This window comes from Sarcophilus harrisii, chromosome 2 (genome assembly GCF_902635505.1).
Source record: "Sarcophilus harrisii chromosome 2, mSarHar1.11, whole genome shotgun sequence".
Taxonomy (NCBI): domain Eukaryota; kingdom Metazoa; phylum Chordata; class Mammalia; order Dasyuromorphia; family Dasyuridae; genus Sarcophilus; species Sarcophilus harrisii.
Window position 1 is genome coordinate 222,573,582 of NC_045427.1, and position 24,663 is coordinate 222,598,244.

At 37.7% G+C, this 24,663-nt stretch overlaps 1 protein-coding gene across 4 annotated transcripts in view; it reads left to right on the plus strand.

The window, feature by feature from the left end:
- Positions 1-24,663, plus strand: part of EYA2 (EYA transcriptional coactivator and phosphatase 2) — a 234,134-nt gene that overhangs the window by 176,600 nt on the left and 32,871 nt on the right. For all 4 annotated transcript variants that reach the window (XM_023494546.2, XM_031951572.1, XM_031951573.1 and 1 more), the window contains one exon: positions 15,513-15,602. In XM_023494546.2, the coding sequence (XP_023350314.1) occupies positions 15,513-15,602 (90 nt within the window). The remainder of the gene's footprint in view (positions 1-15,512; positions 15,603-24,663) is intronic.

Consider the following 24,663-nt stretch of genomic DNA (forward strand, 5'->3'; position numbering starts at 1 on the left):
AAGCCTCTACATTAGTAATAGGATTTGTTTTCATCTGCAAAGAGAACCCTTGCTATGGAAACACCATCATAGAATTCCAGAATTTAGAGCTGAAAGAGACCTAATAAACATCTAGTCCAACCCTTATCCAAAAGAGATCTCCATTATAACATATACAATAAACATCCAACCTCTTCTTGAAGGCATCCAAGGAGAGGGAACATACCACATCCTGAGGTAGCCCATACTATTTTGGGACAATAATGATTGTTAACAAGCTTTTCCTGATGTCAAGCCTAAATTTATCTCTGACTATTGACAATAAGTAGAAACTTATTGTTTACTATATGCAAAGACAAAACAGTCCTTGCCTTCAGGGAACGTTCATATATAGGGGAAGTGGTGGCCCTTTATGGGGAGAGTGTAAGAAACCAAATGCATGGTGCTTGGAGCCCGTAGGATGCTGATTGGCGTGTTCGTTACAGTTTCCAGGACAATCTTGATTGGGTGGTGATTCTTAGAGCAAGATGCAGGAAATGTGAGGAAAGTACAGCAAGAAGGCACATGGCAAACAGATTGCCAGAGTATCCCACTAGATCCTTTTAAGCTCCAGAATCCATTTAATAGGAGAATGTTTCCTTCTATTGTAGAAGAGGACAGTATTTTTGTTTCTATTCTGCTGTCTTTGCATTTCTGCTTTGGGGCAGCTCTAGAACTCTCATTAATCCTTGTCACCGGGATGGACTATCTCAAAATGTTTTTAAAATAGTTCTCTCTAATCTTAAATGACACTGAGGGATGACTTGACACCAAATGCCTCATTTCCTAACCATGAACAAAAAGCATTAGTTTATCACTAATTGTTGTTTTTTGTTTTCTTTAGAAAAACTTCCAAGAACATGTGGGACAGTGGAGCATGGTGGATAGATTGCTAGACTTGAGATTAGGAAGACCCAGATTTAAGTGCTGCCTCTGATAATTATTAAACTGAATCTCAGTTTCCTTATTTGTAAAATGAAAATAGCAACATCTCACAGAGTTAAATCAAATCAACAAGCATTTCTTAAGTGCCTCCAAAGAACCAGGCAGGAGTTAAATATTAGAGCTACAGAGAAAAAGCTACAGAGTTCTCAAGAGGAGGAGACAACATGCAAACAACTTAAATGAGAAATATACAGAATAAATTGGAGACTTTCTTGCGGGGAAGATACTAATCAGCATTAAGGTAGATTGAGAAAAGCTTCTTGAAAAAAGTAGAATTTTTAACTGAAACTTGAAGGAAACCAGAGGCAGAGATGAAAAGGGAGAGAATTCTAGGCATGAGAGAAAGCCAGTGAAAATATAGAAAATGCACAATGGAATGTCTTGGTTTGAGGAACAGGAAAGAGGGAAGTGTCATAAAGTATAGAACATGTGGAAAAGAATTAAGTGTAAGAAGACTAGGAAGGTTATAAAGGGCTTTAAAAGCCAAGCAGAATTTTATATTTGATCTTGGAGGTAACAGGGAGCCCATTCCTGGAGTTTATTGAAAGGAGATGGGGTGTGATGACATTGACTAATGATAGTTATATTTAATATAGTCAGATCTGTACTTTAGGACACCTGAGAGGAGGATGGACTAGAGTGAGTAGAGAAATGAGGCAAGGAGATGAACCAGAAAACTATTATTGTAGTCTGGGGGCAAAATGATTAGGGCTTATGCCACCATGGTTATGGTGGTGTCAGAGGAAAGAAAGTCAGAGAGGTTGTAGTAGAATCAAAAGGACTTGACAACTGATTAGATATGAGGAAAGAGCAAAAGTGAAGAGTTTAGGATGATACTGGACTTGACTGCCTGGTTGACTGGGAGAATGGTGGTTCCCTCAATAGTCAAAGGAAACACAGGCCTTTGTTTCATGAGGCTCAAATAAGAAAATTTATAATAAACAGCTTTGCAAACTCTAAAGTCATAGTAGATTCAATGGAAGAGCTTGGCCATAATAAAAATCAAAGTTTATTTGGCTTCCTAATAAAGTCATTGGTTTTAGAATCAGTTTCAGAATTAGAAGTTTACTACATACAGACCTTTCTGGAAAAAAACCTTTGATTAACCAGTGTTAGAAGTGGACGAACTTTTAGAACATATAATACAGAAAGTCAAAGATGGAAAGGTCCTTTGAGAATACCTAGTCCAACCCCTTCATCCCCAAGGTCTATTTTCTTTTTTTTTCTCCTTTGCTCTCCCACTGTACCTTAAGGCATTGAGATCATATTCAGTAGTAATTCCTTTTTTAAAAAAAAAATTTTGCCCTGAATTTGTGTCACAGTAAAATGCTTTACAGTTCTCCCAGCTGGAAGAAATTTCAGAAATGGATTGGAAATTTAGGAGACAGGTCAGTTGCATAAAACATCAAAAGGAAAAAGACCTCAAATATCTCTAGCTTTTTCCTTTGATTCTCATCTGATTTTTAGATTTGTAGTCAGCTTGACTGCTTTAGCCAAGCAGTGGTGAGAGAAGGATTTACTATGGTGTTAGCCAGCAGATCTTTTGGTAGGTACAAGGGGATCAATTTGCTTTTACTTTGAATCATCATTATTTATTCTGTCCTAAGCTAGGAAGTGATTTTCAGCCTTCATATTCCCTTTTATAGATGAAACTTCAGAAGAATGAAACTTTCAGAACTTTGCTGTTAAAACATGTGGCTCTGGACTTTTTTCTTCACAACCTTCATTTTCTTGTCTTTCTTTACATACTCCCCCCTTTTTTTAACAGACTGATCTGTTTTCCAGGAGTTTCCAAGTAATTAAACCCAATTAAAACCATTAAATTCTTTCTTTTAATGACAACTTTATTATTAAGAGCAAACCACAAGGAGGAGATTTCACTGGCAAAATGCTCCGTTGTGTGTTAATCCGTCTCTAACCTCTGGCTGACACTTCCAATAGATAAACCCCATAGAATAGGAGGCTGATTTAATGAATAGCTTTAATTAATACTTTCTTCTTTGTGGCAGAGTAATTATTTGTTCAGCCTGTAAACAGCTACTTGGCAGTGATTTTTGAAGATTTTATTAGTTTGAATGGTGAGGAGTTTTATGTATGTGTATATTTACTTTCTTAAAATCCCAATTCAGAAGAGGTGTAGAAACACATTGTCCTTGGGTTTTGAATGTCAAGGTAATTGACACAAAAGAAAGAAGGAGACAAATGCAGGCTGCCTTTATTTGTTAAACATCTCAAGAGTAGTCAGTTCTGCCCTTTGCTTAAAAGTCTGCAAGCCCCAACATGGTCCCTGAAAGGCAGAAGCTTTAGAGTTCTTAGTCCAGATCCAGAGATGGAAGAAAGTGATTGGTGGTTGAGAGGCTGCCAAGGGGAACGTCTGTCTCTTCTTCTCCCTTTCAACTTGCCATCGGGTAGCAGCTGGCATCTGTGAAGATCCAGTCAACTGGAGAGTGTGATGCTTACAGGCAGCAATGAAGTGGCAAAGCTGGAAATTTGAAGCCTGAAAGTTAAAAAAAAAAAAAAAGTCAGAATGGGCTGGCTTAACCTTTGTTTAGTGAAAAAGGAGTCTCAGAAGGGGAGGGGGTAAGATCAGTGTTGGAAACTGACTCCTTAGACTCAGTTGTTCTTTACTGCTTTTTGCATTAGACCCACACATACTCCATAGCCCCCAGCAATTATCCCTCAACAAGCTAAGTAATTAACCTTAAATAAGTAGATAATTCCTATAAGTTTTGAAGATTTAAAGAAGTAGGAATTATCTCTAAATACAGTCTTCCCCAGAGCCTTAGAGACCTGAATTGACAAAGCAAACTAATAGGGAGAGGGAGAAAGAATGACAGCAAGTGCTGCTACAAATTATGGAATGGCAGTTTTTGAGGTGAAAGAGGTCATAAAGATCATCTAAGCCAGAGGTTCTTTAATCTTTTTGTTTGTTTGTTTCATGGATGTCTTTAGCAGTATGGTAATACTTAAGGACTTCTTCAGAATGTTGGTTTTAAATGCATAAAATAAAATTTGTAGTATTACAAAGGCAACTAATTATTTTGAAATAGTAAGCAAAAAAAAAAATTAAGTTCATAGAGCCTCCCCCCTCAATTAAGGATTCTTAAGATATCCCCAGCAAGTACCTTGCAGCTTTTTAATTAATTCCCACATTCATTCATTCATTCATTCATTCATTTTATACAGGTTAAATGACTTGCCCAAAGGCAGACAAGTGGCAAGTATCAAAAGTCAGGTTCTCTGACTGCAGATCTAGCACTTTACATTATTATTCATTCAGTCAATATTTACCTATGAAATTATAATCTGATAAGAAGAATAAGGCTTGTTGATATATAACAAGGAAGAGGGGGAGAGGAGAGAGACAGAGATTCCTATTAGAAAACCAAGTAAATGGTTTTATGAGTCAGACTAGGTTCAGATCTTACCTCTAGAGCTTAACTTACAGTTTCCTCATCTATATATTGGGGGAATTTGACTAGCAGCCTCTGAAGTACTATGACCTTGTGATTATCACCAAAGATTTTAGAGAGCAAGCAGGATTTGAGATTAAATTTTGTAGGAGTAGAATTTCAGTTGGCAAAAGAGAAAATGGGTATTTCAGGAAAAGGAAATGACTTAGCAAATGAAGAGTCAGAAAAGGTGTCCAGTTCTAGAACCAGCTGGGAGAATGAAGGTATAGAACATAAATTCAATTCATTTGGAATCAGAAGACCTGGATTCAAATGCCATCTCTTTACCATCTAAGTGACTGGCAAATCATTTCATTGCTCTGGGGTTCAATTCCTTTCTGTATAAAAGGAAGGGCTTGGATCAGGTATCTTGTAAATACTCTTTTAATTCTCCATGATGTGATCTTAAGTAGTCAAGTTGAGCTGGACCAGAATATAGTGAAGGGAAAGGCTGGAAAAGTTCATTAGTCTAATTTATAGAGGGCATGGATAAATTGAATATTAAGTTGAAAACCTTGGAAGGCCTAGAGCAGGGGTCCTCAAACTTTTTAAATAGGGGGCCAGTTCACTGACCCACAGACTGTTGGAGGGCCGGACTATAGTAAAAACAAAAACTTTGTTTTGTGGGCCTTTAAATAAAGAAATTTCATAGCCCTGGGTGAGGGGAATAATCATCCTCAGCTGCTGAATCTGGCCCGCGGGCCGTAGTTTGAGGACCCCTGGAAAGATTACAAAAATCCTGCTCCTAAAAACATAGATTCCTAAAGTTTACAAATATACACACGCGCGCATGGGAGCTTCAAATTGCTACTGTTTAGGAATCATTTTTTTGCTAATCATCTACCAAAATAATATAGGGAGTTCTGAACCTACTTCCCCTATGTATACTTTAAGCCAAAATGTTTAATATGGTGAAAGAAGACAGAGAGCTTGATGGACTTCAAAGCTCTAAATCTGTGATTCTTTAAGTCTTTGATTAAAAGTAACAGATTCATATCACCATTGAATGTTAAAGCTAGGAGGGACCTTAGAATATAGGATGTTACAATAAGGGCTGGGGAAAAATTTTTAGATAATCTAGTCTCATTCCTACCTCCATTTTACAGAGGTTGAAACTAAGATTCAGGGACAGCTAGGGGGCACAGTAGAGAGAACCTGCCTTGGAAGTAAAAGGACCTGAGTTCAAATTCAGCCTCAGAGATTTACTAACTGTGTGGCCTTGGACAAATCACTCTATCGCAATTGCAGGAAGGAAGGAAGATTGAAAGGCTGGATTGGAAAAGGAATTAAAGTAATTAAACCTCCTGACTCCTAAACCTAGTATTCTTTCCTTTACATCAGTCTTATTTTCCTATTCAGTCAGGCAATATAATAATGGTTTGTGTCTCAAAGCAATCTAATGAGAAGAGGGAAGGAAAAAACATTGAGTTCTTCAAAGCAGATGAAAATAAGGCTGAGAAGCAAAGTGAAAAGAGCTCAGTGTCTCCCACATTGTATTGCTTTCCATGTAGTGAGCACTTACCAAATATTTGTGAATGACTAATAAATGAACCAGAAGGGATGATTACTATACATTACAAATAGAAGACAGAACTCCAAAGAATCACCATGCAGAAAATTTCAATTATTCCTGAAGAGGGAGTGAATAACCCTGCAAGGACAAGAGAAAACCTTTGTGACGTCAGCTGTCCAAAGATGAAGTGGGGCTTACTTCACAGGCTGATGATTAAATGAGATAACAGGGACTTTACAAACCAAAAAGTGCTATATATAAATGTCAGCTATTATTGTTGTTGTTGTTCTTATCACTTCCAAGCAATAATCTAACCAAATTTTAAAGCATAAATAAAACACCAATGATGTTAATGAGTCTGCAAACAGACCTCATTTTGTATCAGCCATTCTGGTGCAATGCACAATTTATTTTGAGTAGTAGAAGGCATATTCCCATAGTAGCTGAAAATGCACACTATTTCCAAACATTGTTTTTTCACTCATACGTCCTGCCCTATTGTGTTCTTTCTTTCAGTTTTATTTAAAGTACAAGGGAAAAAATTATTTAAATGCATTTTTGCACTCAGTGGGGGATGGGAGGAATAAACCATATATGTGATAGGAATGCATTTTCAAAAGAAATTGATAACAAGGAATAGAATGATTTTTTATAAAGGAAAGTTTAAAACTTTTTTGGACTTTATTTCTATAAAGCAGTAATATAGAGAGATTATCTCTTAATAAAACTGATTCGAGTAACCAAAGATGTTATAGGATATGCAGATGTTTTATCAAACAGACTTAGAGCTATTCGCAACTTTAGAGATCATCTTGTTCAAAGGTCAACAAAGGCTGCCTTCTGCCTGTATACAAGTATGATAGGGGATTTTCACATTATTAAATAAAAGGGTTGTTTTAATATAAGAACAGTTCTTAGCTTTAAGGCCTAGGTTGCAGATCCCTTCCCTTTCCCCCTCCCCTGTTTTACATATGCAATCCTGAGGATCCTTATGCCAGCTCTCATTCATAATGTTTTCCAAAAGAAATTATAAGCATAGTATTTGGGTATTGGTTTGATTCCATCATAGTCCTTGCTTTAGACAGGTTTCTTTCATGTTAAAATGAAGTCCTTGTTTGAAAAAGAGCCATAGAACTGGGAATGAAAAGATCTGGATTCAAGTTTTGACAAGTTATGACAATTTAAGGCTTTAGTTCCTAAAACAACAAAGTATTCAAACATTTGTTAAATAAGCACTGGGGATACATAGAAAGGCAAAAAAAAAATCATCCTTGCCCAAAAGGAGCTTACATTTTAGTAGTGTAGACAACATGCAAATATATAAATATATATAAGCAAATAAATATATATATATATATATATACACACACACACACACACACACACACACACATACATACAAGGTATATGCAGGGAAAGTAAAGACAATCTCCAAAGGAAGACAAAGAATCAAGGACAAAAGGGGCAGGGGCAAAGACCAGGAAGGGCATTCTGCAGAAAGTGGAATTTGAACTGAGTCTTGAAGGAAGGCAGGTGTCCCAAGTATGGGGATGGCCAGAGTCAGGAAATAAAGTGTCATGTTAAAGGAACAGCAAGGTGGCCACTGCTGCTGAATCAGAGAGCGGACAGAGGGAAATATAAAGAAGTCTGGACAGGAGAAAGGAACCAAGTTAGGAAAGGATTTAAATGTCAGAATCTTCTATGTCATCCTGGAGGTAACAAGGAACCACTGGCATTTATCCAATAGGGAGATACCTGTACTTCGGCAGCAAAGTGGAGGATAGATGGGAGTGGGGAGAAATGGGAGGCAAAAAGACCAACCAGGATCATACTGCTTTCATTACAAGCCTCAGAGATGTTGAGGAGAAAGCATTTGTAAACTATACAAGCTATAAAGAAGTACAAGCTGTTGACTTGGGGTGGGTTAAAGTTGTCTGATTAGAAGCTGCCTGTCTGGCTTTTACTACCAGTGATCCCAAACATGAATGGAGCAGCTTAGCTCCATTAAGGACAATTGGATGTCATAAAGGTCTGAGGATATTTGCTTACAATTGCATGTTTCGGAGAGAGCTTCAGGCTTCCTTGCCCATCTCAAGACTGCATGTAAGGGAGCCTCGGGCTCATTTCAGCTGTACGGCAAAGAATCAATTGGCCTAATTCCTTCAACCAACTTCTTAGAGGACCCAAATACCATAATCATGTAACCAGAATGGAGGGAGGTGCCAGGAGAAGGAAAAAGAAAGAAAAAAAGTCATCCTATTCTGTTTATCTTGAGGTAGAATAGCAACATACCTCAATGAACACAATAGGTATTTCCCTGAAAGGGACAGGGCCAAGATCTGTGATATTTCATTGTTATAGGGACCTTCCAGAACAGAGGAGACAAAAGAAACTGTCCTTTACCTTTGCAAGTGGGGTTTCTTTTCCCCAACTTAAAAATCTGGGAGACTTAACTTAAAGCACTGAGAGGTTAAATGACTTGTCCTGGGTTATAGCTATTCTAGGATAGAGGCAAGATTGAACCCAGGTCTTCCTGGTTCTGTGGCCAGTTCTTTAAACTATACCATGTTTCTCTGTCCCTGAAAGGTGATGTGTAAATCACATTTTGGGAAACAACTGAATAATGATTGATACATATATACCTGGATGGATGGGAAGAAACAGAGAAACTGGAGAGAAGAAAGATTGAGGAGACAGAAGGAAGAGAGGATGGATGTTGTTGGGGAAGAAAAATAGAAAAAAATCAGAGACAGAGGGAGGGAGAAAGAAACAAAAAGGAAAAAAAAAAAAAACAGAGACACACAGAGAGACTAGACTTATGCCTATAATGTCACCAGAATAAAGAACTCCCTACCTATCAATGCACATTGATGCCTGTAATTGTTGCTTAGAAAAGAATATGGAAAGAAAAAAATGTTTAACAAAAAAAATAAAAATACAATAGAACATAGATAAAGTTGATATATGGTTTTCAATGGTTTCTGTGTCCCTTGAGTTTGACATGAGTGACATAGTAAATTGAGATATTAAATGAATTGTCCAAAGTTATCCTCAGAGATAGGACTTAAATCCACATTCTCCTTGTTCCAAGGCCAGATCTCTATCCACTAGACCATACTGCGTCTCATTTATGTATATTTATATATGTGTATGTGTAATGTATATATGTATAAATTACCAAGGAAGGTATCCCACAGCAAATGTCTTGGCAAAATAGGAAATTTTTTTTTTGATTAATAAATTCTAAGAAAGCCAGCATGATAGGATAAAATTTTCCTTGGATTAAGTCCAGGCAATCAAAGTCTTGGTCCCACCTGTGCCCACACACAACTGTCTGAGTTGGGATAATTATAATAACAAAACATTCATACTCAGAGATCCATTATTTCATCGTGTGGATGCTTGTCCAACCCATTCCAACCACAACTCTTCTGTGACTTGGTGGATCATCTTCAAAAGATGCCGTAGCCAAAAGAGTCATCATCCCATGGACAATCCCAGAATAAATTGAGTTAATCTGGATGACAGATCAGTTTGGTTGCCAAGCTGCTTGTACTTGAAGTCTTCTCAGCTTGGTAGGATAGAACAAAGCTCATGCTCTGGTGATTTAGCTTTTGAGAACTCAGAATTATCTTCATGCCTAAATGAAAGATCAAAAGAAGGTTTTAATAGAAAGAGGAAGAGGAGGACAGACTCCCATTTTTACAACATATGGAGGTTTGCTGTGGATTTTCATTAACAACCCAATACAACAGAATAAGTCACCTCCTGTCTCAGTCTGTTTCCTTAACTGTAACATAAAAGTATTGGATTAGCCCTGGTCTTTTTATATCCTAAACTCTCTTCCATCTCTGATATTCTAGGTCCTAAGATTCTTTCCAGTTCTAACATTCTGAGTTTTATGTTGTTCTCAGGCACATTTTAGGCCTAATATGCAAGAATTAATAATTTTTCTCCAACCTATCTGTATTATGGTACAAATTTATAACATGATCAGAATTTGAGCTATCTGTAAAATCCACAAATCTTTTTTGTTTCCTTTTTCCTTTTGTCTCATAATAGTAAATGTTATATAAATGCTAGTTACTATGTGGCAGTTACTGTTAAATGATTTACAATTATTATCTCATTTGTTCCTCATTACAACCCCAGGAGGTAGGTGCTATCCTATTTTACAGATTAGAAAACTGAACAGACAAGTTAAGTGGCTTGCCCAGGATGACACAGCAAGGAAATATTAGGCACTCATTCTACCTACTGCCACATGTAGTTGCCTTCCAGACATGATGCTTATAAGGGATTACAAGATTTAGGACCAGAAGAAAACTTGAGTTCATTTAATACATTTTACACATAAGAAAATTGTAGCTTAGAGTGGTAGGTTAATAAATGGAAGGACTGGGACACTGCTATAGCTGTATTGAAATTTTTCAGAAAAGCATTCTTTTTTCAAAAGAGATAAAACACTTAAAGCTTTTAGAAATCACTCATTTTATGTGTTAAAATTTTTTGCTTTATATGAGGTTTTTTTAAAAACAAATTGAGGAAATATTTTTCCCCCTTTGAATGCTTTCAGTCACCAAATACTTAGCTACAACTTCCCGACTCTACCAAACCACATGTTACACCATCATGTACCCTTTTCTCGATTCAGAGTCTTGGCATGGTCCATATGGTAGAGGCCACAGCCATTCTCCTTTAATTAAAGAGAACTTTAGAAAGAATGCGTAATAATTAGGTTAGTGTGCAGTATGCCGTTCATGTCAGCAGCATCTGCCATGAAGGTTGATTGAGATGAACTCCGCTCTCAGCAATTGGGCTTTCCAGTTAGCCCTCTTACACTAATGCATTACTGACCATACCATTGCAAAAACAGGACTCTGCTGAAATCTGCAGAAAATTAGAGGAAAGTCTACCAAATCTACAATGTCTTAGCATGATTTATACCTTCCCTGGGAGAGAGCCACCCACATGCATTCAGGCAAAACAAAGATGAGCTTTCCCCCCATCCTTGGAAGGATGAATTACAAATTAAAGCCTGTTGTGGAAATTCTCTTCCTAGCTCTGTTCTGGTTTAAATTGGTTTAAAAAGAAAGGGGGGGATGGATGGCAATCAAGCTCTGTTGGTTCATCTTATGAAATTAACCACTGCAATTTTTTTGTAGCTGAAAAATATTTAATGATTAAGAAAATAGTTTTCATGTGAGTGGCATCTTAAACCATTCTTGTGGCTTCTGATTCTTGGCTCCTCGGCTAGGTTTGTTGGAATACGGTTTGTGATGTTTAAGGGTGCTGGAAAAACAGACTTGAGTTGGGGGATAATGTTGATTTTTTTTCTGGGTTGGGGGTGGTGAAAATTATCTTCCATTCATTAATCATAGAGAAAAATGCAGAAGGATGTTATTTTAATTTTTATTTGACTAGGACAAGTACTAGATCAAAGAGAGGATTATCTCCCTTAGAACTATATGGTCAATTTATCTAAGGTCAGGACAGAGGTTTGTGAACTGTCCATTTATCAAACTAAAGAACTACATTAGGGATCTTTTTCAACAGTGGGCAGCTGTGTATTCTGGGCACTATTACAGGCCATGCATGCCTGGCCACCAGTGAAAAGTGAAACTTGTGCCTTTATTGTAGGTCTTCTCTGAAGGCATTTTATATGGTTATCTCACTTTGTCCTCTCCCACCTTTGTTTGGTCTATTCTTGGTTCCTGACATGGATTCCTTCCTTTATGATCTCTACCTTTTGTCCCAGCTCGGATTCTTTCTGCTCCTATAATACTAAAGTGTTTTACAAATACAGGGAGTCTCAAATGTCTCAGTTCAATAAACTATTTAAATTATTAGAGCTTGAAACTGCATGAAGATTTTTGACACACCCTGTGTCATCCCAATTTGTCCTGACAACAACCCTGAGAGGTAGATGAGATTATTATTCCAATTTTACAGATGATGTAATTGAGGCAGTTAAAGATTAATTGACTAACCTGGTATCACCCAGCTGGTCTGAGATAGGATTTGAATTCAAGCCTTCCTGAATTGTAACACTCTATCTTCTGTGGGCATCTAGCTGCCTCAGTGTGACTTTTTTGCTTAATTGTGCTGATTTGTCACGAGAAGTTTTTTAGGGGGGGCAAGGGAAGAAGATTTGAGCTATCAGGAAATTATATAACAAGGTTTTTTAAAAGCATTAATAGAATGTGAGCTTTTTAAGGAAGAGAAACATTCCATGTCTGTCTTTGAATCCTTACTACTATGTCTGGCAACATAGTAAGCATTTAATTGATGCTTACTTAAGGACCTGCAGGATTTCCAAGTCCTCAGATCATAAAGTGAAAGAACAACTCGATGATACAGTGGGCTCCACTGAATATTGACTGATGAAGATTTAGATTCAGCTCCTGCCTCAGATACCTACTAACTGTGTGACTTTGGCAAGTCATTTAACTTTTCATTGCCTTGTTTTTCTCTTGTTTAAAGGTCCCTTCCTTTAAAGGGTTTCTAAGATCTGAATTTATGGTCCCGTGATTCTACATATAAAAATCAGAAAGTCCCTTAATTTCTGAGCTTCAGCTTCCTCGCCTGGAAAATGAAGATGATAATATCCGCTCTGCCTTACTTTATAGGGCTATGAGGAATTCGCTCTATAAACTGTTTTTGTTCATAGTATCAGTGACCATTATACAACCAGAAATGAAGCAGGTCTGGGAAGTTTAAGTGTATGAACTGCACCCAGTACTCAAACTGGAGTTTACTTTTGTTGGTGGTGATTGTGTTTGGTCATTTTACAGTCATGTCTGATTCTTCATGACCCCATTTGGGGTTTTCTGGACAAAGATACTAAAGTGGTCTGCCATTTCTTTCTCCAGCTCAATTTACAAATGAGGAAACTGAGGCAAACAGAATTAAGTGACTTGCCCAGAGTCACATAGTTAGGAAGTATCTTAGGCCAGAGATTTAGACTCACAAATATGAGTTTTCCTGACTCTAGGTTTGACTGTTAGAGTTTACTTTTATTCCTAGAAAAAAAAATCCATCTCATTCTTTGACTTTTTTGTCATTATCATTATCATAATAACTCATGTTTCTCCAGTGCTTTGATCTTTTCAGAGTATTTTTCTTACAACAATCTTGAAAAGTAGAAAATTCATGATATTATTTCTATTTTGCAGAGCAGGAAAAAAAATTGAGGCTCATACAGAGGAAGTAAATAGCACAAATCCATGCTGCTGACAAAGCAGAGGCAGGAACCAAACCCAAGTCTTAGGATCCACACTGAAATATGCTTTCCACTGGCCTGTGTTAATTTTCCTCTGTCCCTTTTGGCAAAAAGTCCTGGGCTAGAAAATACCTAAGAAGTATTCTGCTGGATATGGGTAAGGGGAATATTGACAGGTACATGCACTCATCCAAAAGAAATTGTGCTTGAAAAAAGGATAATTGGTTTGACTCTCTAACGGAGGATGTCTTAATCTTTTTTGTGTGTCAAAGACTCCTTTGGGAGTCTGGTGAGCCCTATAAATTCTTTCTTAGAATCATGTTTTTAAATGCACAGAATAAAATATACAAGATTACTAGGGAGAGCAATTACATTATAAAGTATTATATTCTTTAAAACTTACTTTTAAAAATTTTCATGGGTACCAGGGTAAGAACTGCTCTTCTATGTTAAAATGCTCTCAGACCTTTCCCCGGATTACAGATGATCTTTTTCCAGGGTCTAGAAGCTTTTCCCAATAACAAAAACTTTCTTCATTTCCCTTTTTCCTTCTCTTTTCTCCTCCCCTCTCCCCACTTCGGGACTAGAAGAAGTAAGGATGAATACAAGCTCTGCCTGTATTTGTCCACATGTGGTCTTTTGTATAATAGGTATCCTCTGGAGATGCTTTTTTGCAGCCTAAGTGTGTGAAATCAAGTTTACACATATATTTGAAGAGGGAAAAAAAAACCAGGACCTAGGAAGAGAGGGACAGAGTGGGGAAGAGAGAGGATGATAAAAGAGATGATTCACTTGGAATGCCAATATTACTACCTCCCATTTCATTCAGCTTCCTTTAAGACTCAGCTCAGTTTGTACATCCCCTATTCAGGATCTTTACCGTCCCCACCCCAACCACCACCCAATAGTTCTTCCTCCTCTGTTTATCTTGTGTTTTCTTATATATGAACATGTTGCATCCTTAAATTAATATGTTAACTCTTTGAGGGCAGGAACTTTTTGATTTATCTTTCCTTTGAACTATCCAGAGACTGACAGTGTGCTCTGCACATCTTGTGTTCTTGCTGAGTTTAGTAAAACCAAATAAGCTAGGTTGCACAGTGAGTGAACTTGTCCTTGGAATCAGGAAAACCTACATTCAAATTCTGCCTCAGATACTAGATAGATCACCCCTTCTTTTAAATCTCAGTTCCCTCAGCTGTAAAAATAAATAAATAAAAATAAAAAAGAGGAGGTTGAATTTAAATCCTTCCAGCTCTAAATTTGTGATCATCTGACCTTAAGATATAAAGAATGACAAGAGATTGTGGTAAGGGTTGGTTAAAAGGGCCTTCTTTCATGAAAAGTTCTTTGACTGCTTCATTCTTGGAAGCAAGTAAGAAGCCAAGAGCATTCTTGGAGAGATACAGATAGCAAAGAGGATGAAAACAAAGGGTGACCAAGTGCAAAAATGTTTGTAGCAGTCTTTTTTGTGGTGGCAAGGAATTGGAAACTGAGTAGGTGCCCATCAGTTGGGGAATGGCTAAGTAAGTTATTGTATGTTAATATTATGGAATATTATTGTTTTATAAGAAACAATCAACATGATGATGTCAGAAAGGCATGGAGAGATTTACATAAACTGATGCTAAGTGAAGTGAGTAGAACCAGAAGAACATTGTACTCAACAACAACAAGATCATGTAATGCTCAACTGTGATGGATGTGGCTCTTTTCAACAATGTGGTAACTTAATTCCAAAAGACTTGTGATAGAGAGAGCCATCTGCATCTGCATTATGGGGACTGAATGTGAATCACAACACAGTTTTTTCACCTTTTTTGTTGTTTGCTTGTCTTTTTTTTCTTTCTCATTTTTTTCTTTTTTGATCTGATATTTCTTGTGCAACATGATAAATGTGGAAATATATTTAGAAGACTTGAACATGCTTAACCTGTATTGGATTACTTGCTAAGGAAGGGAGGTTGGGGGAGGGAGAAAAATTTGATGCATGAGGTTTTGCAGGAGTGAATGTTGAAGACTATCTTTGCATGAAGCTATTATATATAACTGTTATATTTTACATATAGCTATTATATATATATAGCAAATAAAAAGCTGTTTTTTTTTTAAAAGAAAGAAAGTAAAAATAAAAAAGGGGAGGGTAAAAGCAGTTCTGAGACATTAGAACTTGTACAATATAATCATTCTGATCCTGACAGGAAGCAGATTTAGGCTATGCTTGAATCATGCAGATTAAGAGAAACCACAAATGAGCTTTCAGAAGGGAGTGGAGGAAAGGAAAAGATTCAGATTGCTGAAGACTCCACCTGTGTATTATATATGTGTTTCTTACACACACACCCCCACTTCTGTCTAATAGGATACCACCACTTCAGTGAGGATCGGCCTGATGATGGAAGAGATGATCTTCAACCTTGCAGATACACATCTGTTTTTTAATGACCTGGAGGTTGGTAGCTGCTTATTCTATTTAATATTTGGATATTTAATCACCTGCATCTGGTTTGGGAAAAGATGCTGCTTTTGGGGGGCCTGAAACTTTTGCTAGCGACCCCCAAGAAGACACTTAATGACAGCCAGGGATGGCTTATTGGAAACACACTTTACCAGATTATCTCCCGGACTTCCTCGTTCCATTAATGGCTCTCTCCGGTGTGCAAGGCATCAATGTCAATGGGCAGTGTAGCTAATCTAATAATAGCAACATAGCTCTTCCTCCTGAAATTTGCTGTTTAATAAGTTTATTAAACTAAATTAGTGCAGATCCTCCCAGATCAGAAATAATTAGCTGTGGGGCCAGGATGGAAGCTTTTAAAAACAAGTCTTCATTATTGTCTACAACATGTTCGATAGGCAGGAACAAGGAACAAAAAGAGAAAAATATTCACTTAATGTATTAGTCTTATAGTCCATCTGACCCCTGAGAAATGTTATGGAGTGATAGGGAAGAAAGGAAAAGAGGATTTTTAAATAAAGGTAGGATAAATCTTAAGTTTTTGTGAGACATAGGGATCTGAAGATAATAGTTCTAGAGTTGAAAGATATGTCAGAAGCCATCTAGTTTAATCTCTTTATTTTAGGAATACTGAGGCCCAGGAAGTATAAGTGACTTGCCCAAGATCCCAGAAGTAAAATGGCTGAATTATTATATGAGATGGTTAAAATAAGACAAATGCACTGACTTTTATTTGCATTTGCATGGCACTTTATATTTAGAAAGTATTTTCGTCTTATTTGATTCTCACAATTGCCATGTGAAGCATACCCTTAGCTATTATTATAGGATTTAAATTATTTGTCTAATAAATATTGAAGACAGAATTTGAACCTTGGTCTTTTCTGACTCCAAGTCCAACGTTCTTCCTGTTACAATGAGCAGCATAGGAAGTGTATAATTAATTACATCATTCAATAAATACTTATTAAGTCCCTACTCCATGCAGGTCCTTTGTATGTTCAGTGTTCCAGGGTAACCAAAAATGAATGCTACTGCTCCTTGATAATTTATGTTCTGTTAGAAAAGGTAAGACAAGGGTCCCATTAGTGACCTGTCGAGCACAAGAAAAAGTAATAAAGGCTTAAAGTAGTCATGACTTGAAGTACTAACTTGGAATCAAAAGTCCTGAATTCAAATCCTCCATCAGGTACTTATTAGCTTTATGATTTGGGACATCTTCTCAGATCTCAATGAATAATAATTTTCATAGTCACCAGGTTAGGGGCTTGTTGGGAGGAAAGCACCTAGTAAACTGAAAAGTGCTTTATAAATATTTGATGATTGTTATACTACTGATTATAGATAATATAATAACTATTTATTTTGCTATATCATAGGTTTGTATGATTTTATATAAATTTCCCTATTTAAGGTCCCTTTAGTTTAAACATAAAAGTGTGCCAAAATGGCATATAGAAAACATTAACTGTGGGGGACATTTCTAGGATGAAGAGTATATTGAGGCACAGAGCAAAGGTATCAAACTCACATAGAAATTATCCCTTTAGGAAGAATATTGACTTAGAAAGCCACAAATTAATATTGTGATATATTGTATTTTATTTGTTTTGTAAAACATTTCCCTATTTCATTTTAATCTGGAGCAGCAGCAGGGAATTTTTGTTGATGATGAGTTTGAGAAGATTTCCTAAAGGAAGAACAATTTGAACAGAATGGTGATATTGAATGGTGGTAAAGGTGATATGATATGATGATTTAGCACAATAATCCTTCTACTGCTGTCTAGTACTTTACATTTTACAATGCTCTCTCACCTACATTATTTCTCTTAATTCTTCCTACAAGCATATAAGAATAGACATATAAGAATAGACCTGATTTCCCCTGTTTTCCAAAAAAGAAACTGATATACAGAGAGTCCCTGGAACTGGAGCTAGAGAAGACCTCAGAGGTAACTTAAATTCAGTCCCTCCTCTGTGATCTTGTCAGTGAACTTACAAAAACCCAGAAAAGGGAAGTGACTTAGTCAGGGCCACAGAAGTTCAGGACAGAGCCAAGACAAGAAGCTGTGAGTCCCCAGCCAAACCCTTTCCACTTCACTGGAAATAAATAAAGTGACTTGCTTGGGGCACACACACATTGCTGGACACTGGGATTTGACTCCAAGCTGAGTCCTCCTTTTGACACATTCTCGTCATCCCATCTTGGAGAATGGGTAAGAATTTGAGAGAACAGAGTAAAAGGAGCAGTTTGGGGCAGTGGAAAGGCATTTAGTTATGGAATTAGAAGACCAGAGTCATTGTTTCTTACTCAGGCAAATCATTCTTATCTCTTGGTTTTAATAACCAAATGTTTAAGATGAACAGATGGAACTGGGTATTCCTGGAGTCCTTTCTAGCTCTAGATCCTATAGAACTATTCCTTTCTAGGCAGGAGGGAAAGGGAATAACTATCTGTAATTACAGTATTATAGTTTCTTTCAAATGCCTGTGAGGAAGGAAAAAAACTATTTTTAAAATAAAAAGATGGCAGAAACAGAGAGGGAGGGTACAATCAGTTTGCACTTAGGGCTACACATTATGGATATTAGGGAGAGATAGTTTTAACGTGTGCAGTATCTCCTACCCAGAAGGGTAAGAAGCTAAGGAATATCTATCTAAGCCTGGTTCTGGACAGAAAAGTTTCCCCTGACACCAGTAAAGTGTGGAAGTTGGTGACTTTTCAGGTTGGCCTGTAAACCATAAGTTACAAATATGGAAAAGCTATCTGTGGTCATGAGAGATGAGAAGAGGTTCTTCATTCATTCTTGGGCCAAATCATATGAGCCTGGAGCTCAGTGGGTGCCCATTTTGAACAGACACTATAGCAGATGCCAAAAATAAAATGAAAAGAATGGTTCCCACCTCTCTGCCATAACCTCTGACCTCAAGGCAAAGAGAAGCTTCTTCAGTTCATATTTGTACTGGCCTAAACCAACAACCTAACCTGCTTTGAAAATGAACAGTTAAAAAACTGACCTTCAATTCTGCCAACTAACAGTCTGGGCAACTTTGGTCAAGTTGCTTCAATCCTCATCTAGAAAATTGGGATCATAATCCTGATAAATATATAACTTAAATTTTCAATGTAAGGTTTGAGTAAAATAATGTATAGGAAGCATTCTATAAACTGGAAAACCTCTGCAATGGGCAAGCTGCTGATAACTATAATTATAGTTGTAGTATACTATATTATTACCATATTGTTGTTAATAACAGTGACATTTATATAGCAATTTAAGCTTTGCAAAGTGTTACTATATACATTATCAGACTGGAACCTCACAATCCTTTATCCCTCTTTTACACGTATGAAACCTGAGATCAGACAGGTTAAGTACTTTGCCCAGCATCACACAACGAGGAAGTGTTAGAAGCATCCAGCTGTCTAACTACTATACTAATAAGCATTCAATCAATCAAGAAACATTTATTAATCACCCACTGTATGCTAGGCCTTATACTAGATACTAAGGAACTATAAAGATAAAAAAATGAAATTATCCCTTGATCCCAAGGAGCATCTGGGGGAAACAGTATCTACACACATAAATAGATGTAACATACATATAAAGAAAATGAAATATAATTTCAGGAAGAAGCACTGGCACCTAATAATACCAGGAAAGTATTTCTGGGTGAGGTATCTCTTGTGCTGAGCCTTTAAGGAAGATACGGATTCTCACCTGAAGTCCTCCTCTGATGCCTTGTTGTGGCTTTAGAGGTGACCTTGACTTCTTGCAGGCTATACCAGCAAAGAACCAAGTTGCAACAGACTCAAACAAGCTGGGAAGATTTTGGCTGCAGGCCAAGCAGCAGACTTTCTTTCAATCTTCTAGGCACTAGTCTAACAATGCAGAGAGGAGCATCACTAGATAGTCGACTGCAGCAGTCCTCAAAGACCTTGGAAAGATTGCCATAAGAGTCTATGAAGACATACCTATTAAATCGTTGATTTTTTTGGAGTTTAGAGGTAAACCAGAGAGCCAGGACCATTAAGTATAAGTAGTCATAGGAGGGACTTTGTAATTCCTCTTTAGAATGAATTTCAAACACCTTCTTTAAAAGGTCCAGATTGGCTATTGGTATTGTGCTGTGAAGGTTGTTTGTTTTTATTTTCTGAACTTTAAAAAAAATGACCCCACTGCCAACAAGCCCTAGGGGTATCTACACAGAATTGAAACCGCATAATGTTATTTAAAAGTTAAAACATACACAACGAAAAACACATTTTTTAAGGCCCAGCAATCCACAACCAGCGCCATGTAGCCCCCATTGGAATTCAGACGGGAGCCACATGTAGCTTCTCCTTGCACACTAGCCCGGGAAGAGAGATTTAAATCAAGACCATACTCATGGGTATGGATGGGGCTGATAGTAGTGTTGTATGATGGAGGAGGGGACTGAATTGAAAAGTCAGGAGGCCCAAGGTCTAGGCTAGGATCTGCCATTAACTATATGGATAAATCAGTTCTCCTCCATGGGCAAAATAAATAAAATAAGATGATTGGATCAAATGACCTTTGAAGTCTCTTCCAACTCTGATCTAGGCAGCTAGTTTTGGGGATCTCATTAAGCTCCCATCTCTGTGTAAAACACAGCCACAAACGACAGTCAACAGCATTTATTAAGCACTTACTCTGTGCTAGGCACAGTACTAAACCACAAGAAGTCATGCCCCCAACCTGAAAGTCAGAAATCAAGGGACAGAGAAAAGGAAGAAGGAAAGAGTTTCTGAAAATAATATTCTGCCCCAGTAAGATGCAATTGTGCTAAGAAATTTTTGGGGGAGGAGTGGGGAGCTGAAGATGGACATGGATTAGGAGAGAGAAAAGGAAGCTGAAGGTAGTGTTATCAGTGAGCTGAAGAGAGGGACATGAAGTGGAGAGAGAAGGTAACAAGCAGCAAGTTTGATAGTATGGCAGAAGCAAAAGCTTGCCCACCTGCTGCTTACATCCTGGGACAGAATCTGCCCAAGTTAAGACCCCAGCAACTGGCAATGTCCCCTTTCTCTTTCTGCCTGGTTTTGAATGGCTGAGGGAAATGGGAGAGTTAGTTTCTCCAGACTTTGAAAGGATGGTGTCCATTTCATTTTTGGCTACTCGGTTTGGGAACAAAGAAGTGCCAGAAAAGATGAAGGAATTTAACCCCCAAATCATCATTTTGGCTGAGCTGTTAAGAGACTGAATGCCCCTGGTACAGAAGAAAAGTGAAAATCACTTTTAAGAATATCACATTTTTTTTTTATTTAACTGGTAGACTGATTGATTTCAGTTCATTCTTTTCTGTACTCGGGTATTCCATTGCCTTCTCCTTCATGGCATAGGGGTGACCTGGGCTCTGGCAAGTCTGAGACAGCCAGAAAGAAGATGCTTGAGTGTGATGGCTCTGTTGCTGAAGTGAAGGGAGTTTCATTGGCACAGATCTGGCCAAGGAATGAAACATCCTCTATAGCAGTTTCCAACAGCTTCCTGCTAAAGCATAGGGGAGCTATGCTCTGCCATGTTACAGGGGGATTCTTTAGTGATACCCTAGACTAGGAATTCTTAACCTGGAGTTTTTGAACTTTTATTTTATTATCTTAATATTTTTATAAAACTATTTAAATATAAACGACTTCCTTGACAGTTCTATGTAGTTTATTTTATGCATTTAAAAACATTAATCTAAGAAGCACCAGACCAATGATGGGCATATTCCTGCCCTAAAATTGGGTGTATCAGAACGAGTTCACTGAAACTAGACTAGAAAAGATTGTTAAAGCTGGATGGGACCCTAGTCATCCAATCATCTCTCTTCTACCACTTCCATTTTAAAGATGGAAAAACTGAGACTAGGGTTTCACTTAGCTAGCAATTGATAGAGGCAAAACTAATATCTTTGTCTTCTGAAGGGCAGTTGAATACACTTATCATGCACCTTTAATTAGAATTCAGAAGCTATACCTCTGATTAGAATTCAGGAGTGCACTTCCTGGGTCCACAATGTCTCCTTTGGATCCTGTTGTTTCTAGAAAATGCAACCACCTTCAAGGAAACCCTCTGACCCCTAGCAAACCCCATTAGCAATTAGGAAACAACTTCATTAGACTATCTTTAAAAAAAAAAACAAAAAAAAAAAACACCCTCTATTTAGTAGGACAAAGTTTGTTTCTACAAGTGAAGAAACTAGAGCTCTTAGCAGCTGGGAAATGTCTCCAGATTCAGCAGAGCATTTTGTCTTCTTAGAGCAGTTTTTTGTGTTTCATTAGGAACAGGAAGAAAGACAAGCCTGGGCTGATTTCCTTTCTGAACTTCTCTGGATGAGAGAGACAGTAGCACCATCAAGTGGTACAGTAACTGTATCCAGAGGCAGGCTCAGCGGCCACATTGTATTTAGTTATTGATGATTCCCAGAGTGGGAGTCAGTGAGGCAGAGGAAGGAGCAGCAGATTGGGAATCAGAGAACCTCTGTTCAAATTCTGCTTTTCAGTACCTGTGTGACCTCAGGCGACTGACTTGACCTCCCTGATTCTTCAGATTCTTCTTCTGTAAATTGAGTAGTGTTTTGTCTAGACTCTAACATCCCTTCCAAATCTAAGCCTATGATCCTCTGAATAGAATAAAAAGAGAAAAAACAAGAGAAATGATTTTCATTCTCTCTCCCACCATTAATACACTGTGAGGGACCCTAAGTAATTAATTTCCTTAACCATAGGCTTCTTCATCCACAAAATGGCCGACCAAAGTAATTCTTAAGTAAGATCTTAACATTGTAGCATTCCAAGACAGCTTGAATCTCTGTGGGGAGCTGGGGGGCGGGGGGAAGGAAGCAGGTTCTTTATTTAGATACAAAAATATCCTGCAGATTAAAAAACATATATTGAGTCAGGAGGAGAAATTTGGCTGTGATGAGAAAACTGAAAGTGATTCTCTGGTTTGGGAATATTAATGATCAATTTGTATGATCACCGCTGCTTTCTGAAGATCTACAATGCAAGCCTGTGGTTGAATTAGTATATGTGCTCTGCCATCAGATAGATCTTCTCTGCTGGTGCAAACAACCCTTATTTTGGTATGTTTTTAAAGAAAATAAGTCTTGTAGATGGCATGTGCTAGGATCCTAGAGAGACTAGCAGGGGAAAGTGGAAGATGAGTGACCCCATGTTTGGTCCTTAACTTTCAAGCTGTAATCTAGAAACTAGGAGGCCAATAGGGTGAAAAATTCATGATCACAGGGCTGGAAGGCACTATAAATGGCACATAGCCTTAACTAATCCTTTTATAGATGAGAGCACCAGAGCCAGAGAAAAAGGGATGTGATTGTCTAGAGTCACAGAGATAGTAAACTGCAAATTCTTTGACTCTGGATCATTTCTTTGCTTCCTTCTGCCTTATACTGCCTAAAGCTCCTGGGAATGTTAGTGAGAGAGTAGGGAGGGCTTTAAGGAGGAGAATGAGATAAGTAATTGTTAAAATCCTATATAACAGGCAGTCAGGGCATAGGAGAAATTAGCTCATCAACAAAGGCACAGAGATGAGGACTCTCAGATCCTCTTCACCCTGAGGGTGAGCTATTTGCCTCTCTGGCCCAACTCTGTTCCAATCCCTGTTTCACTGACTTAAGATGTAGGAAATTTGACTGTTTTTTTGTTGGGTTAGTTTTTTTGTTTTTTGCATTCCTACTTTTGGTTTGGGAACCCATTCCTGGACTATGTCTTTGGCCCCAAATCCTGTTCACTAGAACTAGTTCCCTCTTTGAACCTCACCCTAATCACCTGATTAATTTGTTCTTCCCTTAAAACTACAGACGTAAATGCAAACCTAAAGAAAACCATCATTTCACTCCCATTTATACTAAAACAAACAAACCAAAAAAACCCTCACCAGTGGTTTAGTGTATACATATTGTCATTAAATGCCTCCAGACACTAACTATCCCCTTGGCTTGGTGATTTGCCTGAGTGTTTTTGACTCAGACTTGTATTTAATCCTTAGTTCTGATTCACTAAACCGAAGCAGCTGAATCATGTCACCTGATAGGAATAAAGGACAAATATTTAGACAAGACTTTATAATACCTTAAAAAGGTGACTCTTGTAAATTAAAATGCTGACAAAAAATCTAAGTATTTAAGATTTAAGGGAACATGTTTAATGGAATGTTTGGAGCTAATGAGGTTAGTCAGAAAAGACTTCATGAGAGAATGAGGTTTGAGCTGAAATCTGAATTTGGCCAGACAAAATTGAACAGGACAGATAAGTGAACCTTCAGCTTTTTGGCCAGTGAGATTAGGGGACACATACAGAAAAGGCCAAGTTGCCCATACTTGCTGAAGTACTCCATATCTATATGGTAGGAAAGATGGTTTGGGAAGGAAGGTGACTGACTGTACCAGGTTGCTTCTGAAATCAGATTAGGACACAGCTGTTTTCCTGATGCTGGATCTTGCTGCTAAATGTCTAATTTTCAGATTGTAGGGGTTATTGGAGAGAATAATATTTCACACGTCAGTGTTGGTCTGCTTACAAAGAGCTGCCTGGCTAGTAGTTTATCCAGTGGTAGGTGAAGCATCTTTATTGTTCTTCAGAAAAGTTAAACATTTTGACGATACAAAAAAAGTGTTAGCATTTTCTTCCTGAATAATGTGTTATCCTATTAATGTAGAGGAAGAACTCAACAAGCTCATTTGAAAAATGTATCTCACAGGAAAAATGAAGGCAGACTGGCTTGCCCAGCCCCTGAAGGGAGTCATTTTCCAGAAGCAGATTTGTCAACAACATCCTTTATTTTTCTTTAGTGATTGTAGTCAAGCCGGGAGCAAAAGATAGCAGGATTAATGGCCTCAAGTGGCTACTCAGGAAAGAATTGGCACCTTCTCAGCCACAACTTTGGCATTTTGATCTGCAGCCAAAGATTTGGCAGGTAGCAAATGGCAGGATTACTGTTGTCTTGATTACAGATCAGGTGGAAACACCACCAGAAGATAGTCCCAAGTACCTTTAGGAACCTCTTCACTGTTGTTCTACAGATATT